The 17674-nt window shown below is 42.6% G+C and overlaps 1 protein-coding gene across 3 annotated transcripts in view; it reads right to left on the minus strand.

Annotated features, from left to right (window-relative positions):
* Positions 1-17674, minus strand: part of LTBP2 (latent transforming growth factor beta binding protein 2) — a 161807-nt gene that overhangs the window by 5539 nt on the left and 138594 nt on the right. For 2 of the 3 annotated variants that reach the window (XM_044435931.1, XM_044435930.1), the window contains 11 exons: positions 16252-16377; positions 11325-11447; positions 9452-9577; positions 8517-8639; positions 7844-7975; positions 6581-6706; positions 5203-5346; positions 1816-2007; positions 1586-1669; positions 543-671; positions 194-334 (listed from right to left, as the gene is read on the minus strand). In XM_044435931.1, coding sequence (XP_044291866.1) covers positions 194-334; positions 543-671; positions 1586-1669; positions 1816-2007; positions 5203-5346; positions 6581-6706; positions 7844-7975; positions 8517-8639; positions 9452-9577; positions 11325-11447; positions 16252-16377 — 1446 coding nt within the window. The remainder of the gene's footprint in view (positions 1-193; positions 335-542; positions 672-1585; positions 1670-1815; positions 2008-5202; positions 5347-6580; positions 6707-7843; positions 7976-8516; positions 8640-9451; positions 9578-11324; positions 11448-16251; positions 16378-17674) is intronic. The other variant, XM_044435932.1, reaches the window with a different exon arrangement.

Consider the following 17674-nt stretch of genomic DNA (forward strand, 5'->3'; position numbering starts at 1 on the left):
CTCTTCAGCATGAACACTCTCCAGAGGCAGCCCCACGCAATGCAGTAATCCAGTAAAATCCAGCTCTTCTGTGTTGGTCTTTTTCTTTGCCTTCATGTAAGTTAGACCTTGTCTTTTTTGTTAACAGAAAGTTTAAGTCTTAGATTTCTTTCAGAGGTGTTAAAGCCTTTTAGAAGGCATCTTACACACTCACCTGCAGTACTGGATGTGTTGATGCAGCGGTTGCGGGTTGCATCCAGCACGAGGGGAAGGCTACAGAAGCAGTGGTAGGAACCAGCTGTGTTGAGACACTTGCCATTTGCACAAGTTTCTTCATTCTCACACTCATCTAGATCTGCAGCCAAAGAATTTACACCAACCAGCAAATCAGAGACCGACTTTTGACTGTATCACACAGATAGTTTCCCCCAGTCAGGTGTGCATAGGATTTCAGGCATCACCTTGCTCATCCCACCTGATGCTTTCCATAAATGCATCATTCCCTCCACAAAGTGAGAGCAACTTTTCACAATATGTGAAGCTGCTAGAAAGAGGCTTCTCACCAACGCATTCAAGCCTGCTGGAATCGTAGAAATATCCGATGTGGCAGAAGCAAGTAAACCCCGGTACTGTGTTCACACAGTGTCCATTTCGACAAACTTCAGGGCCAAACATTTCACATTCCTCAGCATCTATAGTGAAAGCAAGAATCTATCAGACACAGAAAACAAGCATCTGGGACCAACAGGGGTTTTCAAACTGTATCTCAGGAAAACTTTTTCACACCAACTAATCTATTTCAGAATTCCTGTCTCTTGCTGTAGAACCCCTTGCCTATTGTAGAAGATTCTGGGATGCATTCCAGGATGCATTCCCATTTTATGTGTGGTGCTGTATTTGTCAGGCCTGCTGTGAGTGAACTGAGAATAGGGACATGGGGCACTGGGAATTCTGTTCTGTTTGAGCCTGATGGCATTCCACACTGTTTCCACACATTCCCAGTGTGGCAGGCTGCAGCATTTTCTTTTCTGATTCAGGAAGGTTTTGTATGTTTTTTTTCTGGTTGTGCCACTTGGTCAAACAGTAATTTGCACAAATTGGATTTTTTTGTTTGTGATCTTGCTATTTGCACAAATGAGGCTATTTTTCTTTTTCTTTTTAATTCCCCTCAGTCTTTCACATGTTTCCAAAAACACAAATGTAGCTTATAGATTAGTTGTCATTTCCTCGCATAATTTCTTACTGTCTGATGATTAATTGTTTATAGCCTCATTATGTATAAATCTGTCCTAAACCTAAGGGGGTATTTCCTTTAAAACCTTCTTTCTCACATATTTTAACCTGTCAGATTATATTTGTTTTATGGGCTGTCCATCTGTGTGCAAGTGCGTTGCATTTGTCTATTTCCTCTTTGCATGGCTAATAGCATTCAGGAAGGAAGGAACTCTGTGAGGAACATGGTTCAGAAGTGCAGAGGGGAGAAGGCTGAAACTCTTCTCTCCTAGTGGTACAACCCCTTCACTTGCTGCAGCTCCAGCTGCTGGATCTTCCTCATCCTATCTAGCTTGGTCTAGCTTCTACTTGGTAGAAAAAGAAATGAGTGTACCTGTGTAAGATATCTGTCCAAAGATCAGCGTCCCTTCCACAGGGATATAGCCCTTCCCACTGGGGCAAATCTCAATATATTCCACTGGCAAAAATGGAGGAAAAGTAGGAAAAGGCCCAGCAGACCAGGGAGACACAAAAACAAAAAGTAGGTTATTACAGCACACAACTGTGATACACCCTCTTGCCCTAGGTCTACCCAACAAAAAATGCCAGTGCAAGATAGCATACCTGAGCCAATGACAGGGCATGGGTATGTTTCACAATTGTCTCCCCAGGCAGCCCCTTCAGTGCAACAGCATTCTTCCTTGGTGGTGTTGTTGGCCAAGACACTCTCACATAGTGGGATGTCACTGATATGATAGTAGCATTCCTTCCTCTCTGAGCCTTCGGGATGCAAAGAAACAGGCCTTCCAGGATCTCCTGAAATTAAAGAGAAGATGGAACAGATGTCCTTGCTAATATCGCTCAGATTCGTCACGAGCTGGACTCCACTAATGAATCAGAGGTTTCTGGGGAGACGCCAATGCAGCCGTCTGGTCCAGAATTATTAGATGAATTTCATTTATTGTGGCCCGATGATGTGGACAAGGTGCTTGGATGAGTACGTCCCACCACTTGCCTATTGGACCCTTGCCCGTCTTGGTTATTAAATAATTCCAAGCACGGGATTGGGACCTGGATCTTGGAAGTGGTTAACGCTTCTCTGAGGGAGTGTCGGGTGCCTGCCCCTTTAAAGGAGGAGGTAGTCCGTCCGGTCCCGAAGAAAGCGTCACTGGATCCAGAGATGGCCACTAACTTTAGACCAGTGGCCAACATCCCGTTTCTGGGCAAGGTGTTAGAGCGGGTGGTGGCGGGACAACTCCAAGCACTCTTGGATGAAACTGATCATCTGGACCCATTTCAGTCCGGCTTCAGACCTGGGTACGGTACTGAATCTGCCTTGGTCGCCCTGTACGATGACCTGTGCAGGGAGAAGGACGGGGGAGTGCGTCCCTGTTGGTTCTTCTGGACCTCTCAGCGGCTTTCGATACCATCGACCATGGTATCCTTCTGGATAGGCTAGCGGGATTGGGAGTCGGAGGCACTGCTTTGCAGTGGTTCCGTTCCTATCTCAACGGCCGATTCCAGAAGGTAGTGCTGGAGGACTATAGCTCTGCGCCATGGCAGCTATGCCATGGAGTACCACAGGGCTCCATTTTGTCCCCTTTGCTGTTTAACATCTACATGAAACCACTGGGAGAGGTCATCAGGAGGTGTGGGCTACGGAATCATCAGCGAACTGATGATACCCAGCTCTACCTCTCATTTTCCACTAATCCAGGTGAGGCAGTGGCTGTGCTGAACCGGTGCTTGGCCGAGGTTATGGGTTGGATGAGAGCCAATAAACTGAAGCTCAATCCAGACAAGACGGAGGTCCTGTTGGTTGGCGGATTGGGCTTTGGAGAGGGTGGATTTGACCTGGCCCTGAACGGGGTTGCACTCCCTCTTAGGGACAAGGTCCACAGCTTAGGAGTACTCCTTGACCCGGAGCTTTCATTGGAAGCTCAGGTGACAGCAGTGGCAAGGAGCGCTTTCCTTCAGCTTCGGCTGATTAATCAGCTGCGCCCCTACCTGGAGTACGACTGCCTGGCGACGGTGACACACGCACTGGTGACTTCCTGCCTTGACTTCTGTAACGTGCTTTACGTGGGGCTTCCCTTGAAGACGGTCCGGATACTTCAGTTGGTTCAAAATAGAGCTGTCAGGTTGCTGACGGGGACGGGGCGTTATGTTCACATGACTCCAGTCCTCCGACAGCTTCACTGGCTTCCCATTGAAGTCCGGGCCCAATTCAAGGTGTTGGTTATGACCTATAAAGCCCTAAACGGCTTGGGGCCTGGTTACCTGAAGGAGCGCTTACATCCATATATGCCCGACCGCCCCTTGAGATCTGCGGGAGAGGCCCTTCTCCGGGAACCCTCCGTGAAAGAAATTAGGAGGGTAGGTACTCGGAGGAGGGCTTTTTCTGCGGTAGCACCCAATCTATGGAATGTGCTCCCCAGAGAGGTCCGCCTGGCGCCGTCGTTAATTGTTTTTCGGTGCCAGGTGAAGACCTTTTTATTTAAACGTCATTTTAATTGTTAACAATATTCACTTATTCATCTGGCCAGGGCAACTTCTTTTCTTTCCTTTCCTTTTCTTTTCTTCTTTTCTTTTCTTTTATAACTTTTCTTTTACAACTTCTTTTATATCGTTTATATTTTATTTATTTATTTTATATTATTAATTTTAATTTTATATTGTTATTTTTGTATTGTATTGTATTGTATTGTATTGTATTGTATTGTATTGTATTGTATTGTGTTGTAAGCCGCCCTGAGGCTTCGGCAAGGGGCGGCATAGAAATGTTCTAATAATAATAATAATAAATAATAATAATATCATTCTGTGGGGCTACAACTCTGACATTCTATGAAACTTCCTCAAGCTTCCCTAGATGGATGTTTGGTGTGATCCAGCATGGCTTTTCTTGTGTTCTTATGTTGATTTATGATGATAATCTGGAAAAGCATGATCTCCGAAGAAGTTTACTATAAACAGATGCTAAATTTTAGCACTGTAGAGTGTGTTTCCAATGCCAAAATTTTTCACTGAGGTTTGTTTGTTCATTGCAAGTATAGGACAGTTTAGCAGTAGCTCTGCTATATTTTGAATATGGAAAAATGCAATTGCCCCCAAATAGCAAGTGAGCCCTCTCTTTGCTGTGAGTGATATGTGAAACTGACATGAGTGATATGTGAAACTGATCTCCTATGGCAATCATTATAAACAGCACACTTTTCCTTCTCCCTAGTGTATTCTGTTTGGTTAACTTTATTGTTCTTACTATGTTCTAATTATTTTAAAATGCTTCCAGTATTCCTTCAATATTGGACACTGATCCAAGGAGGGTCAAATAAGGAGGGCTACCCCCTTCCAGTATACTGTCTAACCAGTTTAGGAATTCTTAAATTTATTTTTGAAGCCTGTGTCCAAAGTCAATGCTTAAATGTTTTCATCAAAACTCATTAAGTGGTAACAACACACATGGCTAATCACCATTCCATAGGAAAGCTGCCTCTCATACAATATGTGGAGAAGGGACATCATAGCAGTGTAAGATAAGGGATTACAGGAGTCCTATTGGTTAAATAAAACTTGGCTAGGATGTACATTTTGGTGTCAGACAGAAAGGTCTTAAGTTTCAGTTCCCTGGCTGTAAATACATTAAAAGATTTTAAGCAAAGATTTCCCACATAGGAGGTAATCCATTTTTTACTGTCTTTCTTCACCAGCCAAGAAGATGATAGTTTAAGAAGCATTCATGAAACCAAAAGAGCCCCTGGGTTTGTTTGATTGGAAAGGTTGAAATGCCATCCTTAAAGCCCAGCTACTGGCAGTAAGAGCTTAAAACTAGAATGTTCTGGTATTTTTGGTGTTTTGAGCTCCACACCTTTTGCCTCTGGCTTCACCCACCATTGTGATGTGGCCCCTGAGAGCTTCTCCAAAATGAAATTGGCCCTCAGGCTGAAGGAAGTTCAATGCCCCTCTTTTACACAGACCCACAAAAGGAACTTGTGGCCCTCGAAATCTCACCGATGCCCGCTCGGGGGCGGCACTCCCCTGCTTCCGTGTCATACTCCTCATGGTCACTGGGACAAAGGCACAAGAAGGCTCCTTCTACGTTCTCACAAAGGGCAGTTCCACACACAGCAACCATCATCTCACATTCATTCACATCTGCAAGATAAATCATCAGAAGCACGAGTACTCCAGAATATTATATTCCCCATTAGGTATTTATATAACCCAACTCCTCCTAATACATTCCCTACTAACCCTTTCTTCCCCTTACATAAGAAGTAGAATTCTTACAGTTGGGGGAAAAGGAATAGTCTCAACAACAATATATTAGGCAGCCCATTTTATTTGTTCTGACACATCATTTCTCAGGAAATTTATTTCTTAGTGCACAATCCTATGTCTATTTAGAAAGAAAAAAATCCTACAATGCCCAGCATTCCCTCACATGGCTAGCTGAGGAATCCCTGGAATTGTAGGACTTTTTCCCTTTCTAAATAGGCATAAGATCGTGTCTTTACAAGTTTAGAGATATTACAACAACAAACTGTGCTTTAATGCCTGGCTTGCAGCCATTTTTTTTTCCTGGTTGACCTCTGAATACACACATGTGCCCCACTGGGAACAAAGCTCCTAGTGGAAGAAGAACTTCTGAGGTGGACAAATGAGGTTGTATAGTATCCATCCTCAAAGATTTCAAAACCTATCATGTTATCAAGCTTTCTGTTTCTCCCGGGGGCAGCACCTGAACCCGTGGGTTCAAATAAACAGGAAAAGGATTTAAAATAAATACCAGACAAATGTTCTGAATGGCACAACCCATTACCTCAGGTAGAGGACTCTCCTTCATTAGAGTTCCTTAAGCAGTGACTGGAGGGCCATCATTTGGGGTTGCTATAGTAGCAGATTTGGGAAATTGAGTAGAGGTTTAACTGCTTGACTTTGAGGTTCCTTGCAGCACTATGAATCAGCCACTTCTACCCAGGTGTCCCCTTTTTGCGTGAAATTTCCTCTCAGCTACTTTATGTTGTACTTACCCTTTGTGATTTGTATTCTAACACAAAAGTTGTGCTGTCATCACATCTAGTTAGCTCTTCAGGAAAGGATTCAGGTCCTGGAGGTTCACCAGGGAGCTATTTTCCCCTTCAGCCCTCCACAGGCAGCATAATGCTTTAACTGGAAATCAGTTTAGAAGCTGGCCTTTTCAGGTAGCAGCAGTATTTACAAAAATCAGGTAAGATAAGCACTGTCTCCCTGAAGCATAAGAGCTCTTGGTCCTACTTGTTGGAAGGCAGTCAGCACCCAACACAATGAGTTGAGACATTCTGTAGGGGACGGAATAGAAAAGCTTTTAATAAATAAATATGAACAAGAAATGTTCAGGGGTTCTTACCAATGCAGTCATGGCCCGAAGGTGAGTTTTCATAGCCACGGTCACACAGACAACGGAATGAGCCATCTATGTTGTCACAGAAGGCATGGCTCCCACACAGTGTCTCATTGGCACATTCATCAATATCTGGGAGAAACACCAGTGAAGGAATCAGTGCGGAGCCCCCTTTTCTGTAGCAAAGCATATCTTGATCTGTTCTTGTTTCCAGGAGCGTACTGCAACCAAGCAAAGGCCCTGGCACTTTTCTTTTAATTAGTGAGGACTCTAGTGTTACCTGCCACCCATTCAGAATTAACTGTTCCCTCTGAGCTTAAGTGCAATTCTCACAGCTGTGGGGAGATGAACTTTGTCAAGAACAATATATTGTTCCCAGTCGTCATACAAAGAATTTTGTATAGCTTAACCTTGAATGGGCAGTAATGGCCATGAGGCTTGCAATGACCTGCTCCTGGTGGAGATGGAACTTTTAGCACTGGTTTATTGATATGGATCAGCACAGCCACTTGCCTTTTTGGACTCTTCTTGGGGGCACAGCTACAGAGACTGTACCTCAGTTTTTATCACTACATTGCTATTTGTACTCCAATTACACTCAGACAAATCTGCCTTTTACACTGTTCTTGCTAGCTCAGTTAAGAAATGTGTACAGGAAAAGGAGAGAATTCCATTCACTTATTTTAAACAAGCATGACTCAGTATGCTGTGAAAACGTGTAGAAGACCAAAGCAGAGGAAAGCTATACCCAATGACGTGCTCAAGAATTAAGGAGACAAGTGAAATGGCAGCCACATATTGTTCTATGAGGACATTTGGAAGGAAGTGTAGTGATAGGCAAAGAAAGAAAGGGGCAGTACAGGATGCACAAGTACAAATAAGTTAGCAAAAGCAAATTGAGTACACTAAACTATAAATCAGCCTAGGTGAGATGCAGATGATTTCTATGTATTTGTTAAGGATAGAGATACAGGATGTATGTGACTGTTAATGATGCTAGAAATGGCCAAATCAAAGCAGTCAGGTTCATCTAACCATGCAAAGATATTCAACTGCACTTAACTGTCTTTATTAGCTTAAGTTGTAGGGCAACAGAGAGCTTAGACATCAGTAGCTTAGTGGCTTCTGAATGATAAAGACAGGCAAAGCACTGGTGCTTCCTTGCTGAACAAGATTTTCAATCCTCTCCCCTCCAGTCAAAATCCTACATTGCAGAGGCTCTTTCTTGACTTTTACACACCCTTTAAATTTTCCAGAAAAGGGACCCACCAATGCATTCACCAAATGATGTGCGATAGAAGCCAGATGGACAGCCCATAATGCAGTGATATGAACCCAGTGTGTTCTGGCATTGCCACGTGCCACACATAGTATTCCCGTATTCTTCACACTCATCCACGTCTGTCATCCAAGGCAATGAGTTTCAAAAGAAGAGGTCAGAAAAACAAAAATAATAAGGGACTGTCTATCTCCAGGGCATAGGGTATAAACAAAACAAAACAAACACACATATAAACCTCAGACAGAATTCAGGTAATAGCTTGCATTACTGCCCTGGTAATGTGCACTTATAAATGCCTCTAGCACATGCTGCGTTGCCTCAAAGCCAAAGAATCAGGATGGAAGCATGGGCCGGGACACACAAGACAGCCTTAGAAGTCCTGAGAGTCCAGTGGAGCAAAAATAAAAGATGCATTTTCCCATGTGCTAGAGGCAAGAACAGATGTTTTCCCATGCAAATGAGTTATTTTCATCAGGATCTTGACTTATGAGGAAAACTCCTCTCCCTGCTTGGTTGGATACCGCTAATTATTACCCTGTACCACCATGGGTACTGTTTGCATTTTTAAATGTGCACATGAAATGCAAAGATGCCCTTAACATCATGTTTGTTTGTCTCTGATAGTTGGCCTTTTATCTTCTTTCAGAGGTCAGTTCTTACCAATACAGTCATCTGTGTCCTGAGAATGTTTGAAGCCAGTTTGACACAAGCAAGTGTAAGATCCTTCTGTATTGAGGCACTGGCCACGCAAACACCTGGACTGGTCTGCACACTCATCTACATCTGGAGAACATAATTTAGTACAACACAAAAGATGCAGAGTAAATTATAAAATTTCACAATAACCTGAAGAAAAATTGAAAAGGGAAGGCAGGAGACCAGGAAAAAAAAAAAATAGGAAGGGCTGACAAGGACTGATGGGTGAGCCTGATTGAATGGAATTACTATGAGCCTAAGTTAAGCCTAGGACCACTTGGGATGAATGACATCAGGGACTCTCGTAGTTATAGCCCTCTCAGATGCCAGACATTAATTCCCTAAAGTTATCCTTACAAATGTGGGAAGTGGTAGGAAGACCTCATGGCACTGGGAGCATTCATTGGCACCAGGATGAAATGAGAACTACATTTCCCATATTCCTGGGGTTATGGAGCTGCCTTAAACTGAGTCAGACACTTGGTTCAGCTAGCTCAGCACTGTCAACACTGACTGGCAGTGGCTCTCCATGGATTTTTCCAGCCCTATCCAGAAATTGCAGGGATCTTCTAAATGCAAAGCAAGTGCTGTAGCACTGTATTCCACCCCTTTCCTTGTGGGACAATCTAGGCCAAAAGCTTCTTTTGCCACTAGGACTCCCTCTGCTACCCTGCCTCATAGGGATAAATTTGGAAAAGTGTGGAGTTGGTGATGTGGAACTGAACTGCTTCTGAACTGGGCCTGAATGCTGAAGATTCCTGGGACCAATTTCATAGGGGCATGGGGGACAGAGAATTCTTGAGTTCCTTCACTTTCTCCCTTTCATTATAAGGACCAGTCCTGTCTATACTGACAAGAAGAGCCCAAGAGGGTAGAGAGATCAGCTTCCAGGATCATACCTTGGCAGTTGACTCCACCAGCAGCATTTGAGAAGCCAAGAGCGCAAATGCAGAAGTAGGATCCATGGCTGTTCAGGCACTCCCCATTGGGGCTGCAGATGCCATTATCCAGGCACTCATTCTGATCTATAGGAGGGCAAAGAAAATTAAAGTCAGCTTGCTCAGACCAGGTGCTAGTCATTATTCTTATCTGATGTTTATATATGTAAGCCCCTAAACATAGCTTTTAAAAATGGCAAACCATCCTCCCACCCAGCAGCAAGCCTCTCTGTAACCTGAATGTCATCACAGAGTGGAGTTGGAAGGGGCCTAATACGGCCATTGAATCCAATCCTCTGCTCATTGCAGGATTCCAAGTTAGTTGCTGCCACATTATTGTATCTAGAAGGGACATCATTTTTAAAATAAATATTCATAAATAAAATAGATTGAAAAATCAAACTAGGGCATATTTACATTGATTATGGAAATGCCCTTTCAAGAATCTCTTACTCTAGAGACACAAACCTTAGGCTAGCTAGTTGTCTGTCTGTCTGAAATAGAACGTGAGATCCACCAGGCATGAAATACTAACTGTGGGAAAGGGGTGAAGCCCATTCACTAGGAACTGGGTCCCTCAGAGCACATGCCAAGCCCAGGCATTTGTTTCCAGGTGCTTCTGGATGAGGCTTTGATCATGTAACTGTCCTGCCTCATTCACAGCATGTCATTATTCTGTGTGGTCCAGACAATGTCATCTCCCACTTCCCCATGTTTTTCAGATTCTTCCATCCTTGTTTCATCCACACAAAAATGAAGGAAGAATACATAGAATAGTTGAACAATGGCTGGGTTCACACAACACATTAACCCCTAGAGAACTTCAACCACTGTAGTTAACCCTCTAGGGTACTTAAACCATGCACAGAGTGGGGGTTCTGTGCTGCAGCCTCCTTCCTCCTCTTTCCCCTTCCCCCCAGGAGGCACCAAGATGTTCCTTGATCTGCTGCAAGACATCTAGCACTGGGTGTGGCTTGACTTTTAAAAAGTGCTTCTATGTCATCCAAGCTTGGGAAAGTGAGGGTAGCCCATGGTCAAATGAATACCCCTCCCCCCAATAAAAAAAAAAACCTCTTCTGCAGCAAAGGTACTTTCCATGCATCCACTTTTTAACAAAAACTGCAAAAAATGCTAGCAGTACAAAGTTGCATTGGCATGGACTCAGAACATTCTAAAGACAAACTGCCACAGTGTTTGGGAAAAGGGAAGAAAGGAAAGAGGAAGAAAGCAAGGAAAAGGGAAGGTACACTGAATTCAAACATTTCTTAATTGTCAGAGACCTGTAACAATAACTGTTGAAATGTTTCATAAAGAGTGGGTGATGGGATAGGATTGGATCATATGAACATTTAAGGTCATCTCCATCTGAGCAAGCAGAGATGAACCTATTCCCCAACCAATTCATATAAGGAACTGGGACAGTTCAGGGCCTCATGCTTAAAAAATTATATCAGTAGAGACTAAAACATATTTTGACAAATATTCAATAGGCTTGCCCAAATGCTTCATTGCCAACATGAAAAATGCAAGAACCTCTAAGAATGGAAAGGCCTTGCTGCATGCATGCCGGCATGAGGCAACACACAGACACAAGCCAGGATCCCCTCTCTCCTTTCACTCAAGCATGCCTGGCCATTTCTTCTTTGGCACTGTTGAGGTTGGCCACTGCCTCACTACCTTTACCTGGTTGAGGTTGGTATGGACACTGGCGTGGCATGGACAAGAATGGGAACCCCTGAAAGGTACCATGATTTCTCTTTTCCTCTTGTATGAATTGTGAAAATGTGGCTAAATGACAGACTGGGCAGATGCATCCCAAAAATGTTTCTCATACCTTCACACATGGTCCCATTAAAGAGCTCAAATCCAGGTCTGCAGTGGCACAAGTAGGAGCCTGGTGTGTTTAAACATTCACCTCCCAGGCAGTGAGTGTTTGGATCTTCACATTCATTAACATCTGTCCAAGGAAAGGAAGTGATGATTAATGACAGAGAGCAATTTGAACCTGTTATGGGAACCTGCAACACCTAAATATGGAGGATAAAAGCACAGCCAATAGAAAAATTAGTCCCATGAAGAGAAGTTATGCAAGCCTGGGCTTTTATTTATTATTTATTTAATAGGAAAGAAAGGTAATTTACACAGAGCACACCTGTGTTTGCAGAAGTATTTTATATTATCTAAGTCTCAGCCCACATTTTAAATACACCCTTAAGACTATAACAGAGCACCTTTCCTTTCTGGCAGCTGTAGACTGCACACAGTTGTCTTTGACCTACATTCTGTGAGCTTTGCCCTTCTCATTTTAAAAAACACTCAGCAAGGATAGAAGTTTCTGTTCCCCCTTATACAAACACACAGAAGGCTATTCACAGTTGTTTTATTTGCTTGTACTATCACAGCATTCTTATGGCTCAAATACAAAAACACAGACAAGGCCATCACTCCCAAAGGAGAGGAACATGACATTCTCCTCTTGGTCAGTCCAGTCCCTGATGAAATTTGTGCCTGCTAACCTTCCCCTGTATATTTCTTATCCAGCTGTCCCAACATCAATAATAGGGGGAAGGGAAAGTCAATTGAAACAGGCAATCATAATATTAGTCTGTCAATGGAACAGAATATAGATTTCTTGGATTTCCTCCTAGCTCTATCAATCAAAAGACATTGAGCAGATATTCTGCCTTTCCATAGTGGAAAGGGAATAAATGGATGAAACAGTAGGAAAACATGGGAAGGATATGAGTGGAAGATGATGTCTGGACCCTCAGTAAAATTCCTGAGGCAGATTAAAAGCCTCATCTGGAAGCTCCCCAACTACTGAAAATGATGGGCCGAGTAATCCCATAACTCCTAGACAGCTTCTAGAGTGTCAAAGGATTTTTCAGAGTTCTTGCCCCATCACTGGACCTGTGATTCCACTCTCAGAATGCCTTGCCTTCACAACTAGCATGGAAAGAACCAGACCAGTTGTTTTTCCAAGGTCGCAAAAGTACTATCAGAGAAGGGGTTTAATAGGTGGTCCTAGGGGCAGGCAGGGGACTAGAATGGCACCACCAAGGCACAAGGTACCCTGGCAGTACCTCAACTGCCTTTCTGCCTGCTCCAAAGCACCACAGTTAGATAGCTGAAGTCGGCCATCTTGTGCTTTGCAGGGTGGGAAGAGCATGGCACCTGCATGTACCTCCTACCCTGCACAGGATGCTCATAATCCTCCAAGTTTGGAGGGTTACAGCCATTCCCATTGTATTGCACACTTGCTTATTTGTTATTTGTTTAAATGAAGGAGAGACAGACTTGGCTTGCTGCTGACTGTACACACTCAGATCACTTCTCTGTAATGAAAGTTCCTGTGTGGTACATTTTTGTTGCATTAACACACTATATTTTTAGGTATACATTTAAAACATTGTAGATGTAGATCTAAAACATTTCTTGTGTGAAGTGGCCTTTAAGAAATATCATACCAGCAGGCTGCCTATCAATGAGTACTATTTCTCAATTATGTCTGAATTTAGTAGTCATGCCAAAGATCTCCTCGACCTGGAGCTTTCTTTGGAAGCTCAGGTGACAGCGGTGGCGAGGAGCGCCTTCCTTCAGCTTCGGCTGATTAATCAGCTGCGCCCCTACCTGGAGTTCGACTGCCTGGCGACGGTGACACACGCACTGGTGACTTCCCGCCTAGACTTCTGTAACGCGCTTTACGTGGGGCTTCCCCTGAAGACAGTCCGAACACTTCAATTGGTGCAAAATAGAGCTGCCAGGTTGCTGACGGGGACGGGGCGTTATGCTCACATGACTCCAGTCCTCCGTCAGCTTCACTGGCTGCCCATTGAAGCCTGGGCCCAATTCAAGGTGTTGATTATGACCTATAAAGCCCTAAACGGCTTGGGTCCGGGCTACCTGAACGAGCGCTTACGTCCGTATATGCCCGACCGCCCTTTGAGATTTGTGGGAGAGTCCCTTCTCCAGGAACCCTCCATGAAAGAAATTAGGAGAGTAAGTACTCGGAGGAGAGCTTTCTCTGTGGTGGCGCCCAACCTATGGAATTCACTCCCCAAAGAGGTCCGCCTGGCACCGTCGTTACTGGTTTTTCGGCGCCAGGTAAAGACCTTTTTATTTAAACATCATTTTAATTGTTAAAATATATGATCTGGCCAGGGCAACTTCTTCTTCCTTCTCTTTTCTCCTCCTATATTATTTATTTACTTATTTTATACTGATAATTTTAATTTTATATTATTATGTTTGTAACTCAATGTATTTTTTGTATTTTTGTATTTAATGGTAATTTATTATGTGCTATTGTATTTCAATGTATTTTATTGTGTTGTAAGCTGCCCTGAGGCTTCGGCAAGGGGCGGCATAGAAATGTTATTATAATAATAATAATAATAATAATAATAATAATAATAATAATAATAAAAATGTATCCTGTATAGAAAATAAAGCCTGCCGTATAATTCAGTGCAGAAGCATACAGAACACCTATCACTGACTCTCTATTTGATGCTCTCTTCAGTCACAACTTCTTTTCTAAACAAATCTTAACATCCTGCTCTCTAAAGTTCATACCTTTCCTCGTTGTAGGTTTCCACAGAAGGAATGCTAAAAACAGGCACCAGGAGAACTTTACCCTGGAAATCTTGTGTCTTCAAGTGGGCAGCTTGCACAGGACTATGCTAGCCAGACTGGATTTCCTATTTTATATATCATTTGCCACTGAATTGCTACTTTAAACTGCTTAATGCTTTGTATTCTGAATCTGAGAACCCTTTTCCCATGCTGTACTTTTTCCTGAATTCCTAATACATCTTATACCTGTTTTCACCAAACCTGGACTGTGGGGGTGAAAGGAGAAAGGCTCACAGAGGTTAACAACACATCACTGATCATGCTAATTCTAATTTAACAACCAGGTTTCATGCAACATTCTGAGCAAAACCCATAAACAAGCTGTGCCCCCTAAGGACACAGAAAGGTTGCAAAGACGTCCAACTCAGAAGAGCCCAGTTGTTCCCAAGGGACTGAGAGTGTTTAGGGACAGAGGAGACTGGCTTTGTTTTCCTCTCAGTGGTGGCAGCCAATGTACGAGAATTTTTAAACTGTACACCTAAAAATATGAGTGAAATGACCTTTAGTAAAATTACTAATACAGCATTATTCTCATCATTTGACCCTCGGTTATACAAGTTCACTGAATGAACACACTCACCAATGTCTCCAAAAAGCAATGCAATAATTTAAATAAGAATCTTGTTTATCCAAACTTCTGACTATACAAATATTTTTGATGACCTCAAACCATGTGGGAAAAAAATACCATAATATGAACACTTGTCTTGATTTTATTGAAGCAATGTCCTACTGATTAAGTAAGAATCATCAATGTGCTTTACTTATTTACATAGTGTCCAGGTTTGTACTTGTTGCTTTTCACATGTGCAAGACTGATGTCAGATTGTATAGCTCCAAAACTAGGGAAACCATAACAAGACTGAAAAGCATAGGCAGAAAATAATATAGATGGTCTTGATGCTTATATTGTACTGGTCCATCTTTGCCTGAATATCACTCATTTTAACTCTTTCAGAAAAAAAATAACTGTCACTTGTTTTAGGCTGCATTCCCATATACCAAGTTGCCACCTCAAAAACTTAGCCTAATTTTTAAAACTTTCTGTAAGATCAGCTCAGAACTCTGGCAAAAATGATCTCTCCCTTCCCTAGCAGCTTAATGGGTAGAAGAGAAGAAAGGAAACAGGTGACCCACCCAGTTTTGTCTCTGGCTCATTCTTTATATGCAGCACCCATCAGATGTCCAGCAAAGAAATACAGCCTCAATAGAAACAGTTTGCCTATACAGAGTTACTGTGCTGTAAGTCCCACTGCACTCAGAAGGGCTTACAGAATTATTTTTGAGCAAACATGTAAAGCAGTGTTAGTAGTACTATTGCTGCTCATGAAGATTTTTTTAATGTTCTAATTTTCCATACCATCTTTCCAAAATGAATTGTTCAAGGCAGTTGACAACAATAAAAGCACTTAATATTTGTTAATTTTCTTAATTCTTCTTAAGAAAATAAATTGATTTCAACTGGCCTATTTACCAGCTTAAAGTTTAGCTGCATTTACAAACACTTTGTTGAGTTGGTTCTCTGGGCTCTGCTTTCTCAATGTTCTCTAATTGTTTTACCCTATTTTGGCTTTGTTAATGCTTTGTCTATTTTTATTATATATTGGTATATTTATTTCCCTTATCTTGCAGCCTAATTATTCTCTTTTGGTTGTTTTGACACTGAAAATCCAATATCTCTCTCCTCCTCAGTCCTTCAGTTCATGGGCTTGAAAGTCTAAGCAGGTTTGTCTCACTTAATCGCTCTGAATAATTATGCACTCATTTCTTTCACTCCCCTGATCCATTTCTTTTTCTCTTCTGAATTGCCCTAATTTGAGTTAATGTAATTTAGCTGCAAAGTTGCAACCAATTCATTAATGAACATATTAATCTCTGCCAGATATTCCCAACCCAGATATCCCCAAACACTACAGATTGGGTAGGTTGCCAGTTGCTAGAGATGGAAAAAAAGGAGGATCAATGTGCTGTAAGACACTAACCCAGGTGATGAATTGTTCTGGGGAAGGGAAGAATCAATCCAGGTCATAATCTCCGCTTGTCCAGCTATTATAGTGCACACAGTTCTCATTCATGACTAAGCGTTGCAGTCATTCACCAGACAGAAAGAAGTCCACCATCTTTACCTTCGCAAGTGAGTCTACTGGATGAGAGCACATAGCCAGGGTCACAGGCTTGGCAGGTGAATGATCCCTGTGTATTAGTGCAAACTCCCTGGGGGCAGGCTGTGTGTGAGATGCATTCATCAATATCTAGAGAAAGAAGAGACCATTACTGACATGGGATAATGAATAAGATGGAGGAAAAGCTCAGGAAGTTCCTCCCAGTCATCACATATTGTCTTGTCAGCATGCTCTCTGAAGCCTGTCCAAAGGAGGCAATTCTGTCATAACTCTCTTTAATGCTCATTTCAGCATCTTCTGCATTATAAGATGTAGAAGCTGCCCCCTTAGAATTCACAGGGGTTATTTACCAAAGTAATTCCAAGCCTTAGGGCTTTTCTACATGAAGTTTTTTAATCTACACTTTTCTGGATTCTTTGTAGGATTAAATCCCCCCACTTTTTTCCCCTGGGAGGAGTGTCTTTCTTTTCCTTTCCATAAGTTCAGTTACAAAACTACTAGGCACACTGTGGGATAATAGCATTGCACAAATACACAAGAGTTTCAAGCTACCATTGATAGATATACTAGACTTTCCTTTTTAAGGGAAACATAGTACAAACTAAGTACAATTGTACTGTTCCAAACTTGTACTGTTTGCAGTACTGTTGTACAATTGCACTGTTGCAAAGCTGTACTGTTTCTTGGGGGATGACAACACGATGTAAAGCACCTGCAAACCACCATGCATGAAGAATCATGAGCGCACAAATGCTGCATGTAGAAAGGGACTCTTGAACCTGTACCCTGTGATTTTGAACTGTAGCTGTTGGTTGTTCTGTTCACTCTAAAACCTGAAAGGGTGAAATAGGACTCCTACGTGAGTGGAGTCTAAAATGGCAGCCTAATGGGCAGACTTTGTTGTCTGAGGGCCCTTTCCAGCAAGGAAGAGATTTATCTTGGAGCCAACCTGGAAGAATAGCCACTTACTGAGAATGGAGAAAGGCAGCAGGAATGGGCAAATAAGTAAGTATCACCTTGCTTAGATTAGACCAAAATACATCTAGCAGGTCAGGATTCTAATGGCAGACAGATGTTTCTAAGTTATGGTTGAGGCATTCTGGGATTGTACTCCACCCATCTGAAAGGGACCAGTATGGAAACATTGGGTTAGATTGTCCTCCAGGCATGTATGAAGATGATGAAATAACTTCTCAGTTATTTCTCCCTAACAAAGGGTATTCTCAGATATACTATTTGCAGCAAAAGAACCCATTTTTATCGGTGATAAAAGCAGGTTGCTTACCTGTAACTGATGTTCTTCGAGTGGCCATCTGTGCAGTCACACATATGGGTACTGCGCCTGCGCAGTGCCTGTGGTCGGAAGATTGATAGCTAATGGTTTTTGGCGGGAAGCTCCACTCCCCTCCCCCCTGTGGCCTATAAA

The sequence above is a fragment of the Varanus komodoensis genome, unplaced genomic scaffold, assembly GCF_004798865.1.
Source record: "Varanus komodoensis strain SLA01 unplaced genomic scaffold, ASM479886v1 scaffold3, whole genome shotgun sequence".
NCBI classification, from domain to species: Eukaryota; Metazoa; Chordata; class Lepidosauria; order Squamata; family Varanidae; genus Varanus; species Varanus komodoensis.